Source organism: Mobula hypostoma, chromosome 17, assembly GCF_963921235.1.
Source record: "Mobula hypostoma chromosome 17, sMobHyp1.1, whole genome shotgun sequence".
Taxonomy (NCBI): domain Eukaryota; kingdom Metazoa; phylum Chordata; class Chondrichthyes; order Myliobatiformes; family Myliobatidae; genus Mobula; species Mobula hypostoma.
In genome coordinates this window covers 68378839-68397975 of record NC_086113.1, presented here as the reverse complement: position 1 = coordinate 68397975, position 19137 = coordinate 68378839, and the positions used below count along the sequence as shown (strand labels likewise).

General features: G+C 44.1%; 1 protein-coding gene across 6 annotated transcripts in view; it reads right to left on the bottom strand.

The window, feature by feature from the left end:
• ulk4 (unc-51 like kinase 4) overlaps positions 1–19137 on the bottom strand; it is a 755583-nt gene that overhangs the window by 676622 nt on the left and 59824 nt on the right. For all 6 annotated transcript variants that reach the window (XM_063070087.1, XM_063070088.1, XM_063070093.1 and 3 more), the window contains exon 10: positions 11318–11442. In XM_063070087.1, coding sequence (XP_062926157.1) covers positions 11318–11442 — 125 coding nt within the window. The remainder of the gene's footprint in view (positions 1–11317; positions 11443–19137) is intronic.

Here is a 19137-nt window from a genome sequence, read left to right as displayed (position 1 = left end):
CTGCAGCCTCTTGCAATGAACTGCCATACCAGCCTGCAATGCAACCTGTCAGAACGCTCTCCACCATACATCGACTGAAATTTACAAGCACCTTTGGTGACATACCACATCTCCTCAGAGCAGCCGGCACATCTTCTTTATGTCTCAATTGTTGAGCCTGGGACAGATCCTCAGAGAACTTGACATCCAGGAAAATACAACTGCTCACCCTTTCCACCGTTGACCCCTCAATGAGGACCGGTGTCTGTTCTTTTGACGTCCCTTCCTGAAGTCCACAACCAACTCCTTGGTTTTGCTGACATTGAATACAAAGTTGTTGTTGCAACACAATTCAACAAGTTGATCTCTCACTTCTATATGCCTCCTCATAGCCACCTGGGATTTTACCAACAATGGGGTGCCATCTGCCAATTAATTGATGACATTCATGCTGTGCCTAGCCACACAGTAATGTGTGTAGAGAGAGTAGAGCAGTGGGATAAACATGTACCCTTGAGGTGTATCTGTGTTGGACATGGTGAGGAGTCATCATTGATCTATACTGACTGTAGGCTCCCGATGAGGAAGTCGATCATCCAGTTGCACAGTCACAAGATTTGGAGATTAGTGATTAATACTTAGAATCATAGAGCACTACAGCACAGAAACAGGCCCTTCAGCCCATCTAGACCATGCCAGATTGTTAATTTGCCTAATCCCTTTAACTACACCTGGAGCATAGCCCTCCATAGCCCCACCATTCATCCATTTATCCAAATCTCTCTTCAATGTTGCCATCAGACCCGCATTCACAACTTGTGCTGGCAGCTCATTCCACACTCACACACCATCTGAGTCAAGAAATTCCCCCTTCAATATATTTTAACTTTCACATTCAAACTATGGGCTCTAGTTCTAGATTCACCCAACCTCAGTTGAAAAGCTTGCTTATATTTACATCTGGTAGTCTCCTGAGTAAGTGTATTCTGCATTGTGCAGTACCCTGCCATTCACAGTGCAAGGCCTGCCCTGGCTTGTCCTCCTAAAGTGCAACACTTTCACACTTGTCTGCTTTAAATTCCATCTGCCATTCTTCAGCCTATTTTTCCAAGTGGTCCAGATCCCACTGCAAGCTTTGATAGCCTTCCCTGCTGACCACTAGATCCTCAATCTTTGTGTAATCCACAAATTTGTTGAACCAATTCACCACATTAACATTCAAATCATTAATATAAATGACAAAAAGCAATGGATCCAGCACTGATACCTGCAGCACACCACCAGTCACAGGCCTCCAATCAGAGAGACAACTATCTATGACCACACTCTGGCTTTGGCCAATGTGACATCCAATTTGAAAGAAGAGACAGTAAGAGATTTGAGAGGAGGAGGGGGATTTCCGATATCCCCTTCCCCCTCCCACTTTCAAATCTCTTACTTTCTGTTCTTTCAGTTAGTCTCGACGAAGGGTCTCGGCCCGAAACGTCGACTGTACCTCTTCCAATAGATGCCGCCTGGCCTGCTGCATTCACCAGCATGTTATGTGTGTTGCTTGAATTTCCAGCATCTGCAGATTTCCTCGTGTTTGCGTGACATCCAGTTTACTACCTTATCTTGAATGCCAAACAACTGAACCTTCAGGATCACACTCCCACAAGGGACTTTGTCAAAGGCACTGCTGAAAGTCCATGTAGACAACATCCACTGTCTTGACTTCCCACAAACGAGAAAATCTGCAGATGCTGGAAATCTAACCATTTTTCTACTTTCCGTAGGGATCACTCCCGACCCGACTTCCTTGTCCATTCGTTCCTGTCCACTGATCTCTCTCCTGGCACTTATCTTTGAACACAGAACAAGTGCTACACCTGCCTCTACACCTTCTCCCTCATTACCATTCAGGGCCCCAAACAGTTCTTCCAGGTGAGGCAACACTTCACCTGTGAGTCTGTTAGGGTGATCAACTGTATCTGGTGCTCCTGGTGTGGCCTCCTGTATATTGGTGAGACCCAACGTAGATTGGGAGACCACTTCGCCAAGCACCTGCACTCTGTCAGCCAGAGAAAGCCGGATTTCCCAGTGGCCACATTTTAATTTCACTTCTCATTCCCATTCTGATATGTCTATCCATGGCCTCCTCTACTGTCGTGATGAGGCCATACTCTGCTTGGAAGAGCAACACCTTATATTCCGTCTGGGTAGCCTCCAGCCTGATGGTATGAACATCAATTTCTCGAACTTCTGGTAAAGCCCCCCTACCTCCTCCACCACTCTCCATTCCCTTTTCCCTCTATCATCTTATCACCTTGCCTGCCCATCAGCTCCCTCTGGGGTACCGCCCCCTTTTCTTTCTTCCATGGCATTCTGTCCTCTCCTACAAGACTCCCCCCTTCTCCAGCCCTGTATCTCTTTCACTAATCAACTTCCCAGCTCTTTACCTCACCCCTCCCCCTCCCGATTTCACCTATCACCTTGTATTTCTCCCTTCCCTCCCTCCACCATTTAAATCTACTCATCTTTTTTCCCTCCAGTCCAACTGAAGGGTCTCAGCCCAAAACATTGACTGTACTCTTTTCCATTGGTGCTGCCTGGCTTGCTGAGTTCCTCCAGCATTTTGTGTATGCTGCATTAACTTCATCAACTTTCCTAGCAACATCATCAAAAAATTCTATAAGATTGGTCAAACACAATATAGCACACACAGAACAAAAACAACAGGAATTCTGCAGATGCTGGAAATTCAAGCAACACACATCAAAGTTGCTGGTGAACGCAGCAGGCCAAGCAGCATCTATAGGAAGAGGTGCAGTCGACGTTCACTGCACCTCTTCCTATAGATGCTGCTTGGCCTGCTGCGTTCACCAGCAACTTTGATGTGTGTTGCATAGCACACACAGAGCCATGTTGACTATCCTAATCCTAATCATGTTGACTATCCTAATCAGAGCCTGCCTATTCAATCTGTTTTGGGGACTCTGATTTGATGTTTAATATTCTGTGTGTAATTAACTCATTTTTTGCTGTTTGCATGATTTATTCTTACTTTTGAGTGCTGGGTGTTTGATGTTTACTTTGAACAATTTCCATAGTGTTTCTTTGTTTCGTGGCTGCCTGCAGAAAGATGAATATATCGGGGTTGTATACCGAATACATTCTTTGATAATAAATATAATTTGAATCTTTGAAATATCCTGTCCTTTAGAACACAATGGAACTTATCCTCCAGTCCTACAGCATCTCAACTGTGTCTAAGAATGGTTTAAATACCTAGCCAGATCCCCTGAAGTTTCTTCACTAGCCTCCCACCAGATCTGAGGGGACACCTTATCATCCCAGGGGACGTATCCACCCTAACTTGTCTTAAGACAACAAGTAACCCTCTTCTGGAATCTGGGTATATCCCATAATGTCACTATTTTGCCTCAGTTCTGTAGACTGTGTCCATCTCTTAAGTGAATATACAGTTGAAGTCAGAAGTTTACATACAGCTTGGCCAAATACATTTAAACTCAGTTTTTCACAATTCCTTACATTTAATCCTAGAAAACATTCCCTGTGTTAGGTCAGTTAGGATCACTACTTTATTTTACGAATGTGAAATGTCAGAACAATAGTAGAGAAAATGATTTATTTCAGCTTTTATTTCTTTCATCACTTTCCCAGTGGGTTAGCAGTTTACATATATTTTGTTAGTATTTAGTAACATTGCCTTTAAATGGTTTAACTTGGGTCAAGTGTTTTGGGTAACCTTCCAGAAACTTCTCACAATAAGTTGCTGGAATTTTGTTCCATTCCTCCAGACAGAACTGGTGTAACTGAGTCAGGTTTGTAGGCCTCCTTGCTTGCACACACTTTTTCAGTTCTGCCCACAAATTTTCTATCGGATTAACGTCAGGGCTTTGTGATGGCCACTCCAATACCTTGACCTTGCTGTCCTTAAGCAATTTTGCCACAATTTTGGAGGTATGCTTGGGGTCATTGTCCATTTGGAAGACCCACTTGCAACTGAGCTTCAACCTCCTGGCTGATGTCTTGAGAAGTTGCTTCAATACATCCACATAATTTTCCTTCCTCATGATGCCATCTATTTTGTGAAGTGCACCAGTCCCTCCTGCAGCAAAGCACCCCCACAACATAATGCTGTCACCCCCATTCTTCACGGTTGGGATGGTGTTCTTCAGCTTGCAAGCCTCACCCTTTTTCCTCCAAACATAACGATGGTCATTATGGCCAAACAGTTCAATTTTTGCTTCATCAGACCAGAAGATATTTCTCCAAAAAGTAAGATCTTTGTCCCCATGTGCACTTGCAAACTGTAGTCTGGCTTTTTAATGACGGTTTTGGAGCAGTGGCTTCTTCCTTGCTGAGCAGCCTTTCAGGTTATGTCGATATAGGGCTCGTTTTACTGTGGATACAGACACTTGACTACCTGTTTCCTCCAGCATCTTCACAAGGTCTTTTGCTGTTGTTCTCAGGTTGATTTGCACTTTTTGCGCCAAAGTACGTTCATCTCTAGGAGACAGAATGCGTCTCCTTCCTGAGCTGTATGACGGCTGTGTGGTCCCATGGTGTTTATACTTGCGTACTATTGTTTGTACAGATAAATGTGGTACCTTCCGGCATTTGGAAATTGCTCCCAAGGATGAACCAGACTTGACATTATTTTCTGACCTCAATCCGATAGAAAATTTGTGGGCGGAACTGAAAAAGCATATGCGAGCGAGGAGGCCTACAAACCTGACTCAGTTACACCAGTTCTGTCTGGAGGAATGGAACAAAATTCCAGCAACTTACTGTGAGAAGCTTCTGGAAGGCTATCCAAAACATTTGACCCAAGTTAAACAATTTAAAGGCAATGCTACCAAATACTAAAAAAGTGTATGTAAACTTCTGACCCACTGGGAAAATGATGAAAGAAATAAAAGCTGAAATAAATCATTCTCTCTACTATTATTCTGACATTTCACATTCTTAAAATAAAGTAGTGATCCTAACTGACCTAAGACAGGGAATGTTTTCTAGGATTAAATGTCAGGAATTGTGGAAAACTGAGTTTAAATGTATTTGGCTAAGGTGTATGTAAACTTCTGACTTCAACTGTAGGTGCAAAAACATCAGTTTAAGATCTCCCCCATCTCTTTTGGCTCCATCCAGAGATAACTTTGCTGAATTTCAAGAGGACCAATTTTGTCCTGTTATCCTTTTGCTCTTAATACAGGCCCTTGGGAATCTCTTTCACCTTCTCTGCCAGAGAAACTTCACGCTTTCTTTTAGCCCTCCTGATTTCCCTCTTAAGTAGTCTCTTGCATTTCTTATACATCTTAAGAGCTTCATTTGTTCATTTTAACCAGTCTCTCAAACATCTTCATAATGGTAGATCTGAATCCTACTGGACAATAGTCATTGAGACAGCTCATCCTGCTCTTCTTGGGCACCAATATGATAGATGCACTTTTGAAGCAGGTGGGAACTTCACACCACAGTATTGAGAGGTTGAAGATGTCCTTGTAAACTCCAGTTAGTCTGCCAGGGGTCTTCCACCTCGCAACAGGTCATCCTCTTGAAGGATGTTCTGATGTTAGCCTCTTAAACAGAGATCGCAGGGTCACCAGGTGCCGTGAATATTCTGACTATGTGCCTAATTTCATACAGAAAAACCTTCTTTGGTAAGGCAAATCAATATGGCCTCAAAAACACGCACTCATCTCCACAGGTATTGATAAAATTGGATACAGAGGATGTATCGAGAGTATCCTGAGCAGCTGCATTACTGCCTGATTCGGAAATTGCACCGTCTCGATCGCAAGACCCTGGACCGGATAGTGAGGTCAGCTGAAGGGATCATCGGGATCTCTCTTCCCACCATTACAGACGTTTATACCACATGCTGCATCTGCAAAGCTAACAGCATTTTGAAGGACTCCACGCATCCTTCATACAAACTCTTCTCCCTCCTGCCATCTGGCAAAATGTACCGAAGCATTCGGGCTCTCACGACCAGACTGTGTAACAGTTTCTTCCCCCAAGCCATCAGACTCCTTAATATTCAGAGTCTAGTCTGACACCAACCTACACACACTCAACTGAACACCACTCCACTCCCTTTGCAATTTTTGCTCATTTCTTTTTCGATTCCTGCTCAAACATTGTTTACATTTACAACATTTATTACAATTTGTCCTTTACTGTGCCTATTGTCTTGTTTATTAATTATTGTACTGTCTTGCACTGTTATGTAGTCCCGTGTAGGTCTGAAGTCTAATGTAGTTTTGTGTTGTTTCATGTAGCACCATGGTCCTGGAGGAACGTTGTTTCATTTTTACTGTGTACTATACCAGCAGTTATGGTTGAAATGACAATAAAAGCGACTTGACTTGACAGTTGTGGCATGTTATTCATTTACAAAGATGAATCCCTGAATATTGTTCAGTCCACCAATTCAAAGTACTCCTGTAAACATTCCTATGCTTCCCTTGACTATACCTTTGCCACCCTCACCACTAGGTCTGCAGTCTTCAGTCTCTGCCTACATGTTAGGAATAAAAATACAGCTAGGTAATCAGGCTTGCTGAACAGAGCTGTCCGATGACCTGGTGAGCATTCTTGATGTGTTAGCTCCTCTGGTTCCATAGGTGATATATGCTGGTGGTAGTTTGTTAGAGACTTCAAGCTGGATTGGTTGAAGTCATCCACAACGATCGGGAAGGTATCAGGGTGTGCTGTCTCATGACTGTTGATAAAAGTGCTAAGCTCCTCCAATGCCAAATCAATTCTTGCCAGGGGTGGAATGTATACTGCAACTAGGATGACGGTGGAGAACTCCTTCGGCAGATAGAATGGACGACACTTGACTGCCATATACAGGTATCCCCCACTTTTCGAGCGTTCGCTTTACGAAACCTCACTGTTACGAAAGACCTACATTGGTTCCATCTTCACTAACAGAAGGTGTTTTCAGTTACGAAAAAAAGCAGCGCGCAAAAAAAAAAGCACATGCCCCAAGCAGCCGCTCTCCCCTGGATTCGGAACGGCATTCTCACCGGCATTGCTTTAACACATGCCTGTGAGCAGCCGTTAGCAAGATGAGTTATAAGGTACTGGAAAAGCCTAAAAGAGCTCGTAAGGGTGTTACACTTAGCGTAAAACTAGACATAATTAAGCGTTTCGATCATGGTGAACGAAGTAAGGACAAAGTGAGTTTGGCTTGTGGAAGTTGACGAAGATGATATTGAACAGGTTTTGGCATCCCATGACCAAGAACTGATAGATGAAGAGCTGATGCAATTGGAAGAGGAAAGGATAACAATCGAAACCGAATGAAGTAGCGAAAGTGAAGTTGTCCAGGAACTGAACGTGAAGCAACTGCATGAGATTTTCGCTGCAATGATAAAGTACGACTTTAATTTTGAAAGGGTACGTCGGTTTAGAGCATATTTGCAAGATGGTTTGAGTGCTTACAAAGAACTCTATGGTAGAAAAATGCACGAGGCTCAGCAGTCAAGCAAGCCTTCCACATCAGCCACAGCAGACGACGAACCTCGACCTTTGACATTGAGGCAGGCAGACATAGAAGAAGATGAGCTGCCTGCCCTAATGGAAACAGACGACGATGAGATGACACCCCAGTGTCCCACCACCCCAACCCCCGGGCCCAGACAGATACCGATTCGTGGAGAATGCAGCGGTAGCCGGGAGGCACCCAACACATCTTTAAGAAAAAAGCCAAAATAAACATGCTAATTAATTAGGTGCCGCCCGGCACGTAAATGTCGGCCCAGATCAGAGGCAGTGCAATCGGCAATCGCCTAACTAATTAGCTTGTTTATTTCGGTTTTTTTCTTAAAGATGTGCTGTGTGCATCCCGGCTACCGCTGTACCCCTGCATGCTTCACTGATCGGTATCGGGTCGCTGCCCGGAGGGTGGGGGCCACTGCACCACCCAAACTCCCATGACTCAGCCTAACGCACCATCATCAGTGTGCTCGGTGCTGTCTTCCCAATTCCGGTAAGTGATACTACACTGTACATACATTATTTCTACTTTATATCGGCTGTGTATTTTTACGTGTTATTTGGTATGATTTGGCAGCTTCATAGCTTAAAGGTTACTGGAGAGCGCTTGCGCCGTGTTTTTGCCAACAGCGCTTGTGTGAGATTTTCGCTACGCAGAACAGTGCAGGCAATGATTGTGGGAAAGTATTTCTACTTTATATAGGCTGTGTATTCATCATATCATTCCTGCTTTTACTATATGTTACTGCTATTTTAGGTTTTATGTGTTATTTGGCATGATTTGGTGGGTTATTTTTGGGTCTGCAAACAATCACAAATTTTTCTCATATAAATAAATGGTAATTGCTTCTTCGCTTTACGACAATCCAGCTTACGAACCGTTTCATAGGAACACTCTACCTTCGGATAGCGGGGGAAACCTGTGTTCCAGTTTAGGAGAACAGAACTAAGACATAACTGCCATTTCTGTACAGGACGATGAGTTATCATAAAGCAAATGTTGCCACCTCTGTCTTTAACAGATGCTACTGTCTGCTGGAGGCAAGTCATGCTTCTGTGCAGCACAGTACATAGTTCCTGATGTCCCTCTGGTACTGCAGTCATGCTCTAAGGTCTTGAATTCTATTTTCCAGAGACTGTCCATTAGCTAGAAGCATGGTTGTGAAGTGGGGGAGGGTGGCCAGGGTTCCACCTTTCAGTTTTACCTGGTGCCCTCCCAGGCAGCCATGTTTCCTGAGACAATGGAGATGTTCTCTGAGCTTCCAGCCGCTGTACTCAACTTCTGGCATGGTCTGGAGTCCCACAATTCAAAAGATTTGTTTTTTTTTGAGATTTGAAACAATGCGACTGACTGCAGTGTCTCTGGTGGCAGGAGAAGTTCCAAATGGGAGTATTTGATGATTCCCTTAGGAGCTCCACACACAAAAAATTGTCTGCCCTCTGTTGCCATTTTGGAAATTGTGGCTTACATTATATAATACATTGTATAATTCCTCATTATTACTTCCTAACAGAGTAAGATTCAAATTTATTAACCTGTACATGTAATCTTAAAACTTCCTAATCAATTTAACCTCAACAGGCTGGAAAAAAATCTTGCGACACATTGTCAACATGCTTCTTGCCTTCATATATCTGCATCTTGGAGACTTCTGTACTGTCATTGACATGAATCTTCTGTACTCAGACTGTCAATTATAGAAAACTGAAACCAACCAAAAAGGAAGAGCAGGAGCTTAGGAGAGGCAATGGCACCTAACAGCAACTCCTTTGCTTGCATCTTCAGAAACAGCTCTACCTCTATCTTTAATATCTCCATTTTTCCCTTTCAAGGTTCTTTTGAAGACCTGACCTGGAATTACATGCTGCCTTCAGTTGTTTGTGGGAATGGGGTCCACTCTCGGGGTCTCACGACTGGCTGTTATTCAATATGCCAAAGACGCAGCCTAGAAGATCAGCTCGTCTTCGGAGTTTCGGGATTTCATGGCTCTGGAGGCAGGCAGACTCAAGGTCGGTGCCTCTGAAGGAAATGGGGCTGTCGTGGGAAAGGGAAGATCTCTGTCTGTGTACCCTGAGACCCGAGTTCTTTGGGCACAGAGCTTGGAAAAAGCTACACAATGGACTTATAACATCATAAATCAGCAAGTTGTTTGTTATGTCTCCCCTCTCGCTGTGAAATGGGGACACCTCTTTTTCCCTTATTAGGGTGAGAGAGAGCCTAGTATGTCGAGTTACCAGGTGAAGCAGTAGTCCTTGGAGTACTGCAAGTCTGTATCTTTATTGAGTCTTTGCTGCTCAGTGAGGGGGGGCGGATGCTTTTTTTGCTGGTGGGGGAGGGAGGATCATTGCTTTGCTGCTGCTTGTGCATGGGAGGGGGAACTGGGGGGGCTTTGGGGTTCTAACATCTAACTGTCATTCATTATTTGGGGCACTCCTCTGTTTTCACAGCTGGTTGCAAAGAAAAAAGTATTTCAGGATGTATATTGTATGCATTTCTCTGACATTAGATGTACCATTAAAATCCTACAATTTAAATACAATATGGGCATACTTTTTGTTGTAAAGCAAACAGCTTTCAGGAGGAGTTTGCTGAGGCTCAGTAATTGTACTTAAGATTGAATTGGAGAGGGTACAGAGGAGATTCATCAAGATGTTCCCTGGGAAGGAACATTTTACTTATGAGGAGACAGGATAGGTGGAATTTGTTTTCCTTGGAATGAAGGCCAATGAGGGGCCGGAAGAAGGTGTACAAAATTCAGGGCATAGACAGGGTAGATTTTTAAAGATTTTTTTTTCATAGTGGAGGCACTTTAGACTACTTAAATTTAGAGGATCTGAGAGTAAAAATCTCCCTGAGGGCATCATAGAGTTTGACAGTGTGGAGGCATGTCCATGCTAACCATCCAGCATCCAGTAACACAAATGCAACATGAATCTCATTGTCTATGAAATTCTCCCCAGTATCCAATTCACCTATCAATTTATACGTCTGTGATACGAAAGGAAATTGGATCACCCAGAGGAAACCCACACACTCAGAGAACATGCAAACTTCACACAGAAAGCACCAGAGATCAGGATTGAACCCAGTTCTAAAACTGCACACTGTGCCACCAATTAGTTAGAATCTGATATATACAGCTTGAATTGATGGTGGAACTGGGTATGCTCACAAAATTTAAGTCATATCTGGAACATCTGAATCACCAAAGCAATGAAGTGCTGGGAAATGGGATTTGTCTTACTCATTCACATTGAAAAGATTTGCTTCATTTGTCAACTTTACAACAAAACATGAAATGAGGATTGTAGAGGCAGCCCACAAGTATTGCTATGCTTCCAGTGTCAAGGTACCATGCCCACAACTCACCAACCCAAATCGCAGGTCTTTGGAATGTGTGAGGAAAGCAGAGCCTGGGGGTATCACACCCAGTCACGGGGAGAACGTACAAACTTCATGCACACAGAGGCGGGAATCAAATTCTGATTGGTTTTACAGCTGGCTCAACAGTCTATTTTTGTTCTGCACTCTATTTTCACCAGAGAGTGAAAAATTCAAATCCCTTTCCAGAGACTGAAGCACAATACGAACATACTAACACTCCAATATACCCCTAGCTTGAAAAAAAGATTTTGTCTCTCTCCCTTATTTCTGGCTCATATAATTTTATGTTTCTTTTGTTAATTTTCAATCTCCTTCGATTAAAGAAAAACAATATTTGAAACTACTTGTATACATTAAAAATGAACCAGCACATTGAGGAAAAAAGAATAATTTGTTTTCTTTTTACAGACATTTCACACAGACAAAAACCCATTATTTTACCTAATTTGTATGATGGCGGTTGATGGTTGCTATTCTTCTTGATGCTTGATGCTTGCAGATTTTTGCTTCCTCTGCTGTGTTGCAATTCACTAGAGGTGATTGAGGAAGAAACCTCACTGTTACCACTAAAAATAAAATCAGAATCAATATGTGAGACTATTTCTAGAGTTTAAAATAAAGTAAAACTTATTCTGTTATATATTGAAAATTAGCATGTTTATGTGTAACCTTCTGTCATGATCCCTGACTTGAGAGATCAATACTCATAATAAAATCAAAATATCCTCCATTAAAAACAAAATTGAACCAAAATAAACTAGCTTGCATTAGCAACGCTTTGTAGTAATGGTTATTTTCAAAGGTCTGCTCCATTTGAAGTGGACAAATGAAAAGAATAACAGAGAGTGGTGAGTGCGTGGAATGGGCTGCCAGCAACAGTGGTGGAAATGGATACGATAGGGTCTTTTAAGAGACTTTTGGATAGGTACATGGAGCTTAGAAAAATAGAGGGCTATAGGTAAGCCTAGTAATTTCGAAGGTAGGAACATGTTCGGCACAACTTTGTGGGCCGAAGGGCCTGTATTGTACTGTAGGTTTTCTATGTTTCTACAAAGCAAACACTTGCGATGGCTTTCGATAATTAAACAAAATATTGCAGGAGGGAGGAGAAGATGGCGGCGCGACGCAGTGCGCGCAGCCGTTCCGAAAGAATATCGATATGTGTAACTAGGGGTGCTGTGCACAATCCGGATTTGACGGGGACAGCCGTGAGAAGCGCAGAGGAACATCTGGAGTAACTTCTGAAATGCCTGCTTTGCTGCTGCTGCTACTGTGCGATCAAGAATCTCCGGAGACGAAGGCCCCAAATCCTCGGCTTTGCGTATCGCCTGTTGCCAAGGCCGGGGTCGAAACGTTCGACAGAGATGGTGCTCGGTGCTAGGTGTCGAAGAGGTGGTCGGAGGCTCGGAGTCAGATTGTGGTCAGATGCTTCCGGGATGCTACATCGGCAAGTTGGCAGCGCTGGAGGTTTACCGTCTGCGTGAGATGATGGGACTTTCAAGAGACTTTGAGACTTTTACGGTGCCATGGTCTGTTCTTATCAAATTACGGTATTGCTTTGCACTGTTGTAATATATGTTATAATTAAGTGTTTTTTGTTAGTTTTTAGGTCGGTTTGTCATGTGTTTTCATGATATCATTCTGGAAAAACATTGTTATCATTTCTTAATGCATGCATTACTAAATGACAATAAAAGGGAACTGCGTGTCCTCATAATCATAATAATATGTCTTTAACTGAATTTGGAACTGTCCGACAGAAGGAGTTGAAACAAAAAACCCAAAGAACTCGTTAGAAAGAACATAGCAGTCAGGCAGCATCATCGGAAAATGAAACAGGGCTAACATTTTAGGATAAGGACCCCTCATCCTTTCTGATTTCCATCCTCAATTAAGAAGTACCTACAACCCAAATGACTAAGGCTGAAGCATTTGAGTCATGCAACACAAAAGGCAGCTTGTCAGCCATTATGTCTGTGCTGATCAAACAGACATCTACACTAACCCCATTTTTACTCTTCCTTTCCTCGCTAATTCTCTTTGCATCCACAGACACTAGGGACAATTTACAGAAGCAAGTTAACCTAGTAGCCAGCCCATTTTGGGATATGGCAGGACATGCAGGGTATAGTGTGCAATTCTGTCCACCACACTATGGAAAGAATGTGGCTCACTGGAGAAAATACAAAGCAGATTCATCAGGGTGTTGACTGGAATGGAGGACCTTTTTGTGGGAAGAGATTGCGTAGGCTGGGCTTCTTTTCCCTTGATCATAGGAGACTAACAATAGAAACATATAAAATAATAAGAGCCAGAGATAGGAGAAACAGTCAAAATCATATTCCCATGGTAGGAGTATGAAAAACCAGAGTGCATAGGTTTAAAGTGAAAGGAATAAGTTTTGCATGGGATTTGAAGATATTGTTTTACACACAAGGTGGCTAATATCTGAAAACTGCTGTCAGAGGAGGTGGTGGCATCAGAAATAATTATTATGTTTTAGAGATTCTTGGGCATTTATTTAAGGCAAAGGAGAATATAATCCTAGAGTCACAAGAGTCTGCAGGTGCTAGAAAGTGGAGTAATAAGTAAGCGGCTGGAAGAACTCAGCACATGACAGCAAAGATATGATCCCACTGCAGGCAAATGTGATTTAGTTTATATGGGTAAAACATCCGCATGGACATTGTGGGCTGACGGCTTGCTTCCCCGCTATTCCACTCTATGATTTCATCCAGAACCCTGTTTCCACCACTGTCAGTGCCAGTTCCTATGACCCTGGACACCTTCAGACTGTTGTGCAACCTCTAGCTCCAGCTCTAGCCTAGACCTTAACTGTCTGCAGCTCTAGGCCAATATTTTACTTGCAGCCACTGGACCCCCAGTCTCCCCTACCCCATCTCCGCTCTGCAACCCCATGTCTCTCAGGCCCCATCATAAGCTCACAGATCCTTGGAGCCTCCATCTTCCTCCCACCTACCTTTCCTGAACACCCCAACCCTCCTCTCCCCTCTGACACCACCAGCTCTCTTTCCCCCATGATGCCAGCTCTGAACCTTGCAATGTCCTCACTATTCCCTCCGAACTACCCATCTCTCAGGCAGAACGTCCTGACATCAGTAAGGGCCTCACCTTTATCCCCCTACGCCCACACCTCAGTGAGTTCCACATCCCCCCACGATATCAAGCTCTTCTTCCATCGCCTCCATCTCTGAGCCCACTTCTTTGGCAAGGGTTCCACACCCCGCACTGATGACCCGTTCTCCCATCTTCAACCCTTCTCCTCTTCTTGGACATCCCACTATGGTTCCCTGCCTGTTCTGGAACTTTTCATCTCGAACTGACGACGAGACATCAACCATCTCGACTTCAGCACTCCCCTCTCCTCCTACAACCTTACCCTCTCTGAACACCACTCTCTCTGCACCAATTCCAACTTTACCGTCAAACCCACAAAGGGGGTCCTGTTGTCATGGGGCACACTGATTCCTACCTTGCTGAGCCCAGGTGGCAACTCTCAGACATCTCCACATACCTACCCCTCGAGGTGGATCCCACTCCACACCATCAGAACACTGTTTCTGGCACCATCATTGACCTCATCCACTCTGGAGAACTCACTTCCACTGTCACCAAACTCACTGTTCCCTTACAAGAGAATATCTGCAGGTGCCGGAAATCCAAGCAACACACACAAGATGCCGGAGGAACTCAGTAAGCCAGGCAGCATCTATGGAAAAAACGGGTTGAAACGTCAACTATACTTTTTTCTATGGATGCTGCCTTAGCCTGCTGAGTTCCTTCAGTATTTTGGGTGACATAGTTCCCTTACCCGCATTGTTCGCTTCTACCTCCTACCCAAGATCCACAAACCAGAATGTCCGGGTAGAGCTATTGTCTCTGCCTGCTCCTGCCCTACTGAACTTGTGCCCTCGTAACTTAATTCCATTCTATTCCCCTTGGTTCAGTCCCTTCCCACCGACATCTGCAACATTTCTCATGACCTTGATCTCCTCACTAACTTTCAGGTCCCTGGCCCTAACTACCTCATCTTCACCATGGATGTTCAGTCCCTATACACTTCTATCCCCCATCATAAAGGCCTCAAAGCTGTTATGTGCTGTTCAAAGCTCTCTGCTTTTTTCTTGACAAAAAAAAGAACCAATCCCCCTCTTCCACCACCCTCCTCCATCTGGCAGAACTGTTCCTCACCATGAACAATTTTTGTTTCAGCTCCCCGCATAGATCCCAGCTACACCTGACTCTTTGCTGGCTATGCAGAACAATCTATGTTTGAAGCCTTCCCAGTTTATACTCCCCAACTCCTCCGCTATATTGACAACCACAATGACACTACTCCATGCACCCGTGCTCAGCTTGTTAATTTCATCAACTTTGCCTCTATCTTCCGCCCTGCCCTTAAATTCACTTGATCCATCTCTGATGTCTCCCTCGCCTTCCTACATTTCTCTGTCTCTCTGGAGACAGACCGTCAACCAACATCTTTTATAAACCTACTGATTCATACAGTTATTGCAACTATACCTCCCCACTCCTGTAAAAATGCTATTCCCTTGTCTCAGTTTCTTCACATCCGCCACATCTGTTTCCAGGATGCGAGTTCCATTTCAGGACATTAGAGATGCCCTCCTTCTTTAAAGAATGGGGTTTCTCTCCCTCTACTATTGATGCAGCCCTCACCCACATCTCCTCCATTTCCTGTACCTCTGCACTCACTCCATCTTCCTCCACCTGAATAGTCCTTCTTGTCCCTACTTCCACAACTAACACAATATCCTCCACAATTTCTATCATCTCCAAAGGGATCCTACCACTAAACATATCTTTACATTCCCTCCTCTGCAATTCGCAGGGAACGCTCCCTCCGCGATCCTATGAGACCATCAGATATAGGAGCAGAATTAGGCTATTTGGTCCATTGAGTTTGTTCAACCATTCAATCATGGCTGCTCCTTTTTTCCCCTCTTCAGCCCCACACCCCGGCCCTTCCCGTAACCTTTGATGCCATGGCCAATCAAAAACTTAGCAATCTCATCTTTAAATGCACCCAATGACCTGGCCTCCACGGCTGATTGTGGTAATAAATTCCACATATTCACTACCCCTGGCAAAAGAAATTTCTCTGCATCTCAGTTTTAAATGGATGCCCCTCTATCCTGAGGCTGGGTCTCCCCCACCATGAGAAACATCCTTTCCACATCTACTCTGTCAAGGCCTTTCAACATTCAAAAGGTTGATCCCTCCTCATCCTTCTAAATTCAAGTGCAGGCCTAGAGCTATCAAACGTTCCTCGTATGGTAACCCTTCGATTCCCAAAATCATCCTTCTGAACATCCTCTGGACTCCCTCCAATGCCAGCACGTCTTTTCATAAATAAGGAGCCCAAAACTTCATAATAGTCAGGGTGAGGGTTCATCAGTGCCTTATAAGGCTTCAGCATCACATCCCTGTTCTTACATTCTAGACCTCTTGAAATGAATGCAAACATTGCATTTGCCTTCCTCACCACTGACACAACTTGCAAGTTAAATTTTTGGGAGTTCTGCAAAAGGACTCCCAAGTCCCTTTGTACCTCAGATTTTTGGATTTTCTCCCCATTTGGAAAATAGTCTGTTATTTATTTCTTTTACCAAAGTGTATGAGCGTGCATTTTCCAACATTGTACTTCATTTGCCACCTTCTTGCCCATTCTCCTAATCTGTCTAAGTCCTTCTGCAGCCTACTTGTTTCCTCAACACTACCTGCCTCTCTACCAATCTTCATATCATCAGAAAAACTTGGCAACAAAGCCATGTATTTCATCATCTGTATCATTGGTATACAGCACAGAAAGAAGTGATCCCAACACCGACCCCTGAGGAACACATCTACTCACTGGCAGCCAACCAGAAAAGGATCCGTTTATTCCCACTCATTGCCTCCTACCAATCAACTAATGCCCTAATCATACCAGTAACTTTCCTGTAATATCATGGGGTCTTAATTTGGAAAGCAGCCTCATGTGTGGCAACGTGTCAAAGGCTTTCTGAAAATCCAAATTTACAACATCCACTGCAACCCTTTATCTATCCTACTTGTAATCTCCTCAAAGAATTCCAACAGGTTTGCCAGGCAAGATTTTCTCTTAAGGAGACCAACCTGACTTCGTCCTACCTTGTCCTGTGTCATAATCTCATGCTTAACATTTGACTCCAACATCTTCCCAACCACTGAGGTCAGCTAATGGGTCTATAATTTCTTCTCTGCAGCCTCCCTCCTTTCTTCCAGAGTGAGCTGACATTTGCAATTTTCCACTCCTCCGGAATCATGCCAGAGTCCAATGAAACTTGAAATAGCATTACTGATGCCTCCACGATCTCTACCACTGCCTCTTTCAGAACCCTAGGGTGCAGTTCATCTGGTCCATGTGACTTAAGCACCTTTAGGTCATTCAGCTTTTGACACCTTCTCCCTTGTAATAGTAACTGCACTCTCTTCTCTTCCCTCACACCCTTCAAGGTCTGGCACACTACTAGTATTATCCACAGTGAAGACTGATGCAAGATACTCATTTAATTCATCTGCCATCTCCATTACTATTTCTACAGCCTTATTCCCTTGTCCATTTGTCCCCACCCACTAATATCCCTCCAGGCCCTTATCCCTGCAAGCAGCCTAAATGTGAAAGCTACTCCCTCACCTCCATTCAGGGCCCCAAATAGTCCTTTCCGGTGAGACAACACATCACCTGCGAATCTGCTGGGGTCATCTATTGTATACAGTGCTCACGATGCAGCCTCCTCTACGTTGGTGAGACCCATTGTAAACTGGGGGACCACTTTGTCGAGCATCTCTACACCATCACCACAAGCGGGACTTCCCGATGGCTGAACATCTTAATGCTCACAGAAACCATATGACCCAAAAGGAAGCCCATTCAGCTCATTCTGATCGTGCCAGTTGACAAAAGGTGACCAGTCCCCAGAGTACACTTTTTTGCACGCCACAGTTCCCAAGAAGACATTGGATTGCGGAGAAGGAAAGAGTTTAAATGGAGCGAGCAGGGCAGACGGCACTTTTTGTGCACCACAGCTCCCATGGAGACATTGGATTCCATAAAGGGAGAGAGAGCTTAAAAGAAGTGAGCGGACGCAATAGGGCATTTTTGGCACGCTACAGTTCTCGAGGAAACAATGGATTCCGCATAATTAGGCACTTGGTAAGATCCAAGAAACAGTTAGATTTAAGTGGAGTGGTCACTGTGTGATTAGGCCAGTGTACAGAGTACAGAGAAGCGAAAGCTGTAGGAAGATTTCTTTCTGTTATTATTCTTTCTTTCTTATTGCACATTTAGAGCACTGTGAATGCCCCACAGGGTATTTGAATGCACTTCTTGCCGTATGTGAGAAGGTAGGGAAACCTCCAGTGTCCCTGATGTCTATGCCTGCAAGAAGTGCATCTAGCTGCAGCTTCTAACAGATCGTGTTAAGGAGTTGGAGCTGGAACTGGATGAACTCTGGATCATTTGGGAGGCTGAGAGGTTGACAGACAGGGCTTACAGGAAGGTAGTTATACCCAAGGTAACTGGGCGACCGTAAGAAAGGGGAAAAGGTTAGACAGCCAGTGCAGAGTGCCCCTGTGGCCATTCTCCTCAACGACAGGTATACTATTTTGGATAGCACTGGGGGAGAGGACCCAACAGAGGAAAGCCACAGCAGTCAAGTCCATGGCACTGAGTCTGGCTCTGTGGCTCCAAAGGGAACTGGGACAAAGAGCTGAACAGTGGTGATACTGGATTTGTTGGTTAGGGGAATAGAAAGGCGGTTCTGTGGATAAGAACGAGAATCTTGGATGCTATGTTGCCTCTCTGGTGTCAGGGACATCACAAATCAAGTTCAAAGCATTCGTAAGTGGGGAGTTGAGCAGCCAGAGGTCATGGTCCATGTCGGTAGTACAGGTGACGAGGTCCTGCAAAGTGAGTTCATGTAGTTAGGTGCTAAGATAAAGGACAGAGCCTACATGGTTGTGATCTCAGAACTGCTACCTATGTCACGTGCTAGTGAGGCCAGAAATATGAAAATCATACAATTTAACATGTGGCTAAGGAGATGGTGCAGGAGAGAGGACTTCAGAATGTTGAATCTTTGGGCTCTCTTGCAGAGAAGCTAAGACCTGTACAAAAGCAACACACAAAATGCTGGAGGAAATCAGCAGGCCAGGTAGCATCTATGGAAAAGAGTAGAGTCGATATTTCAGGCCAA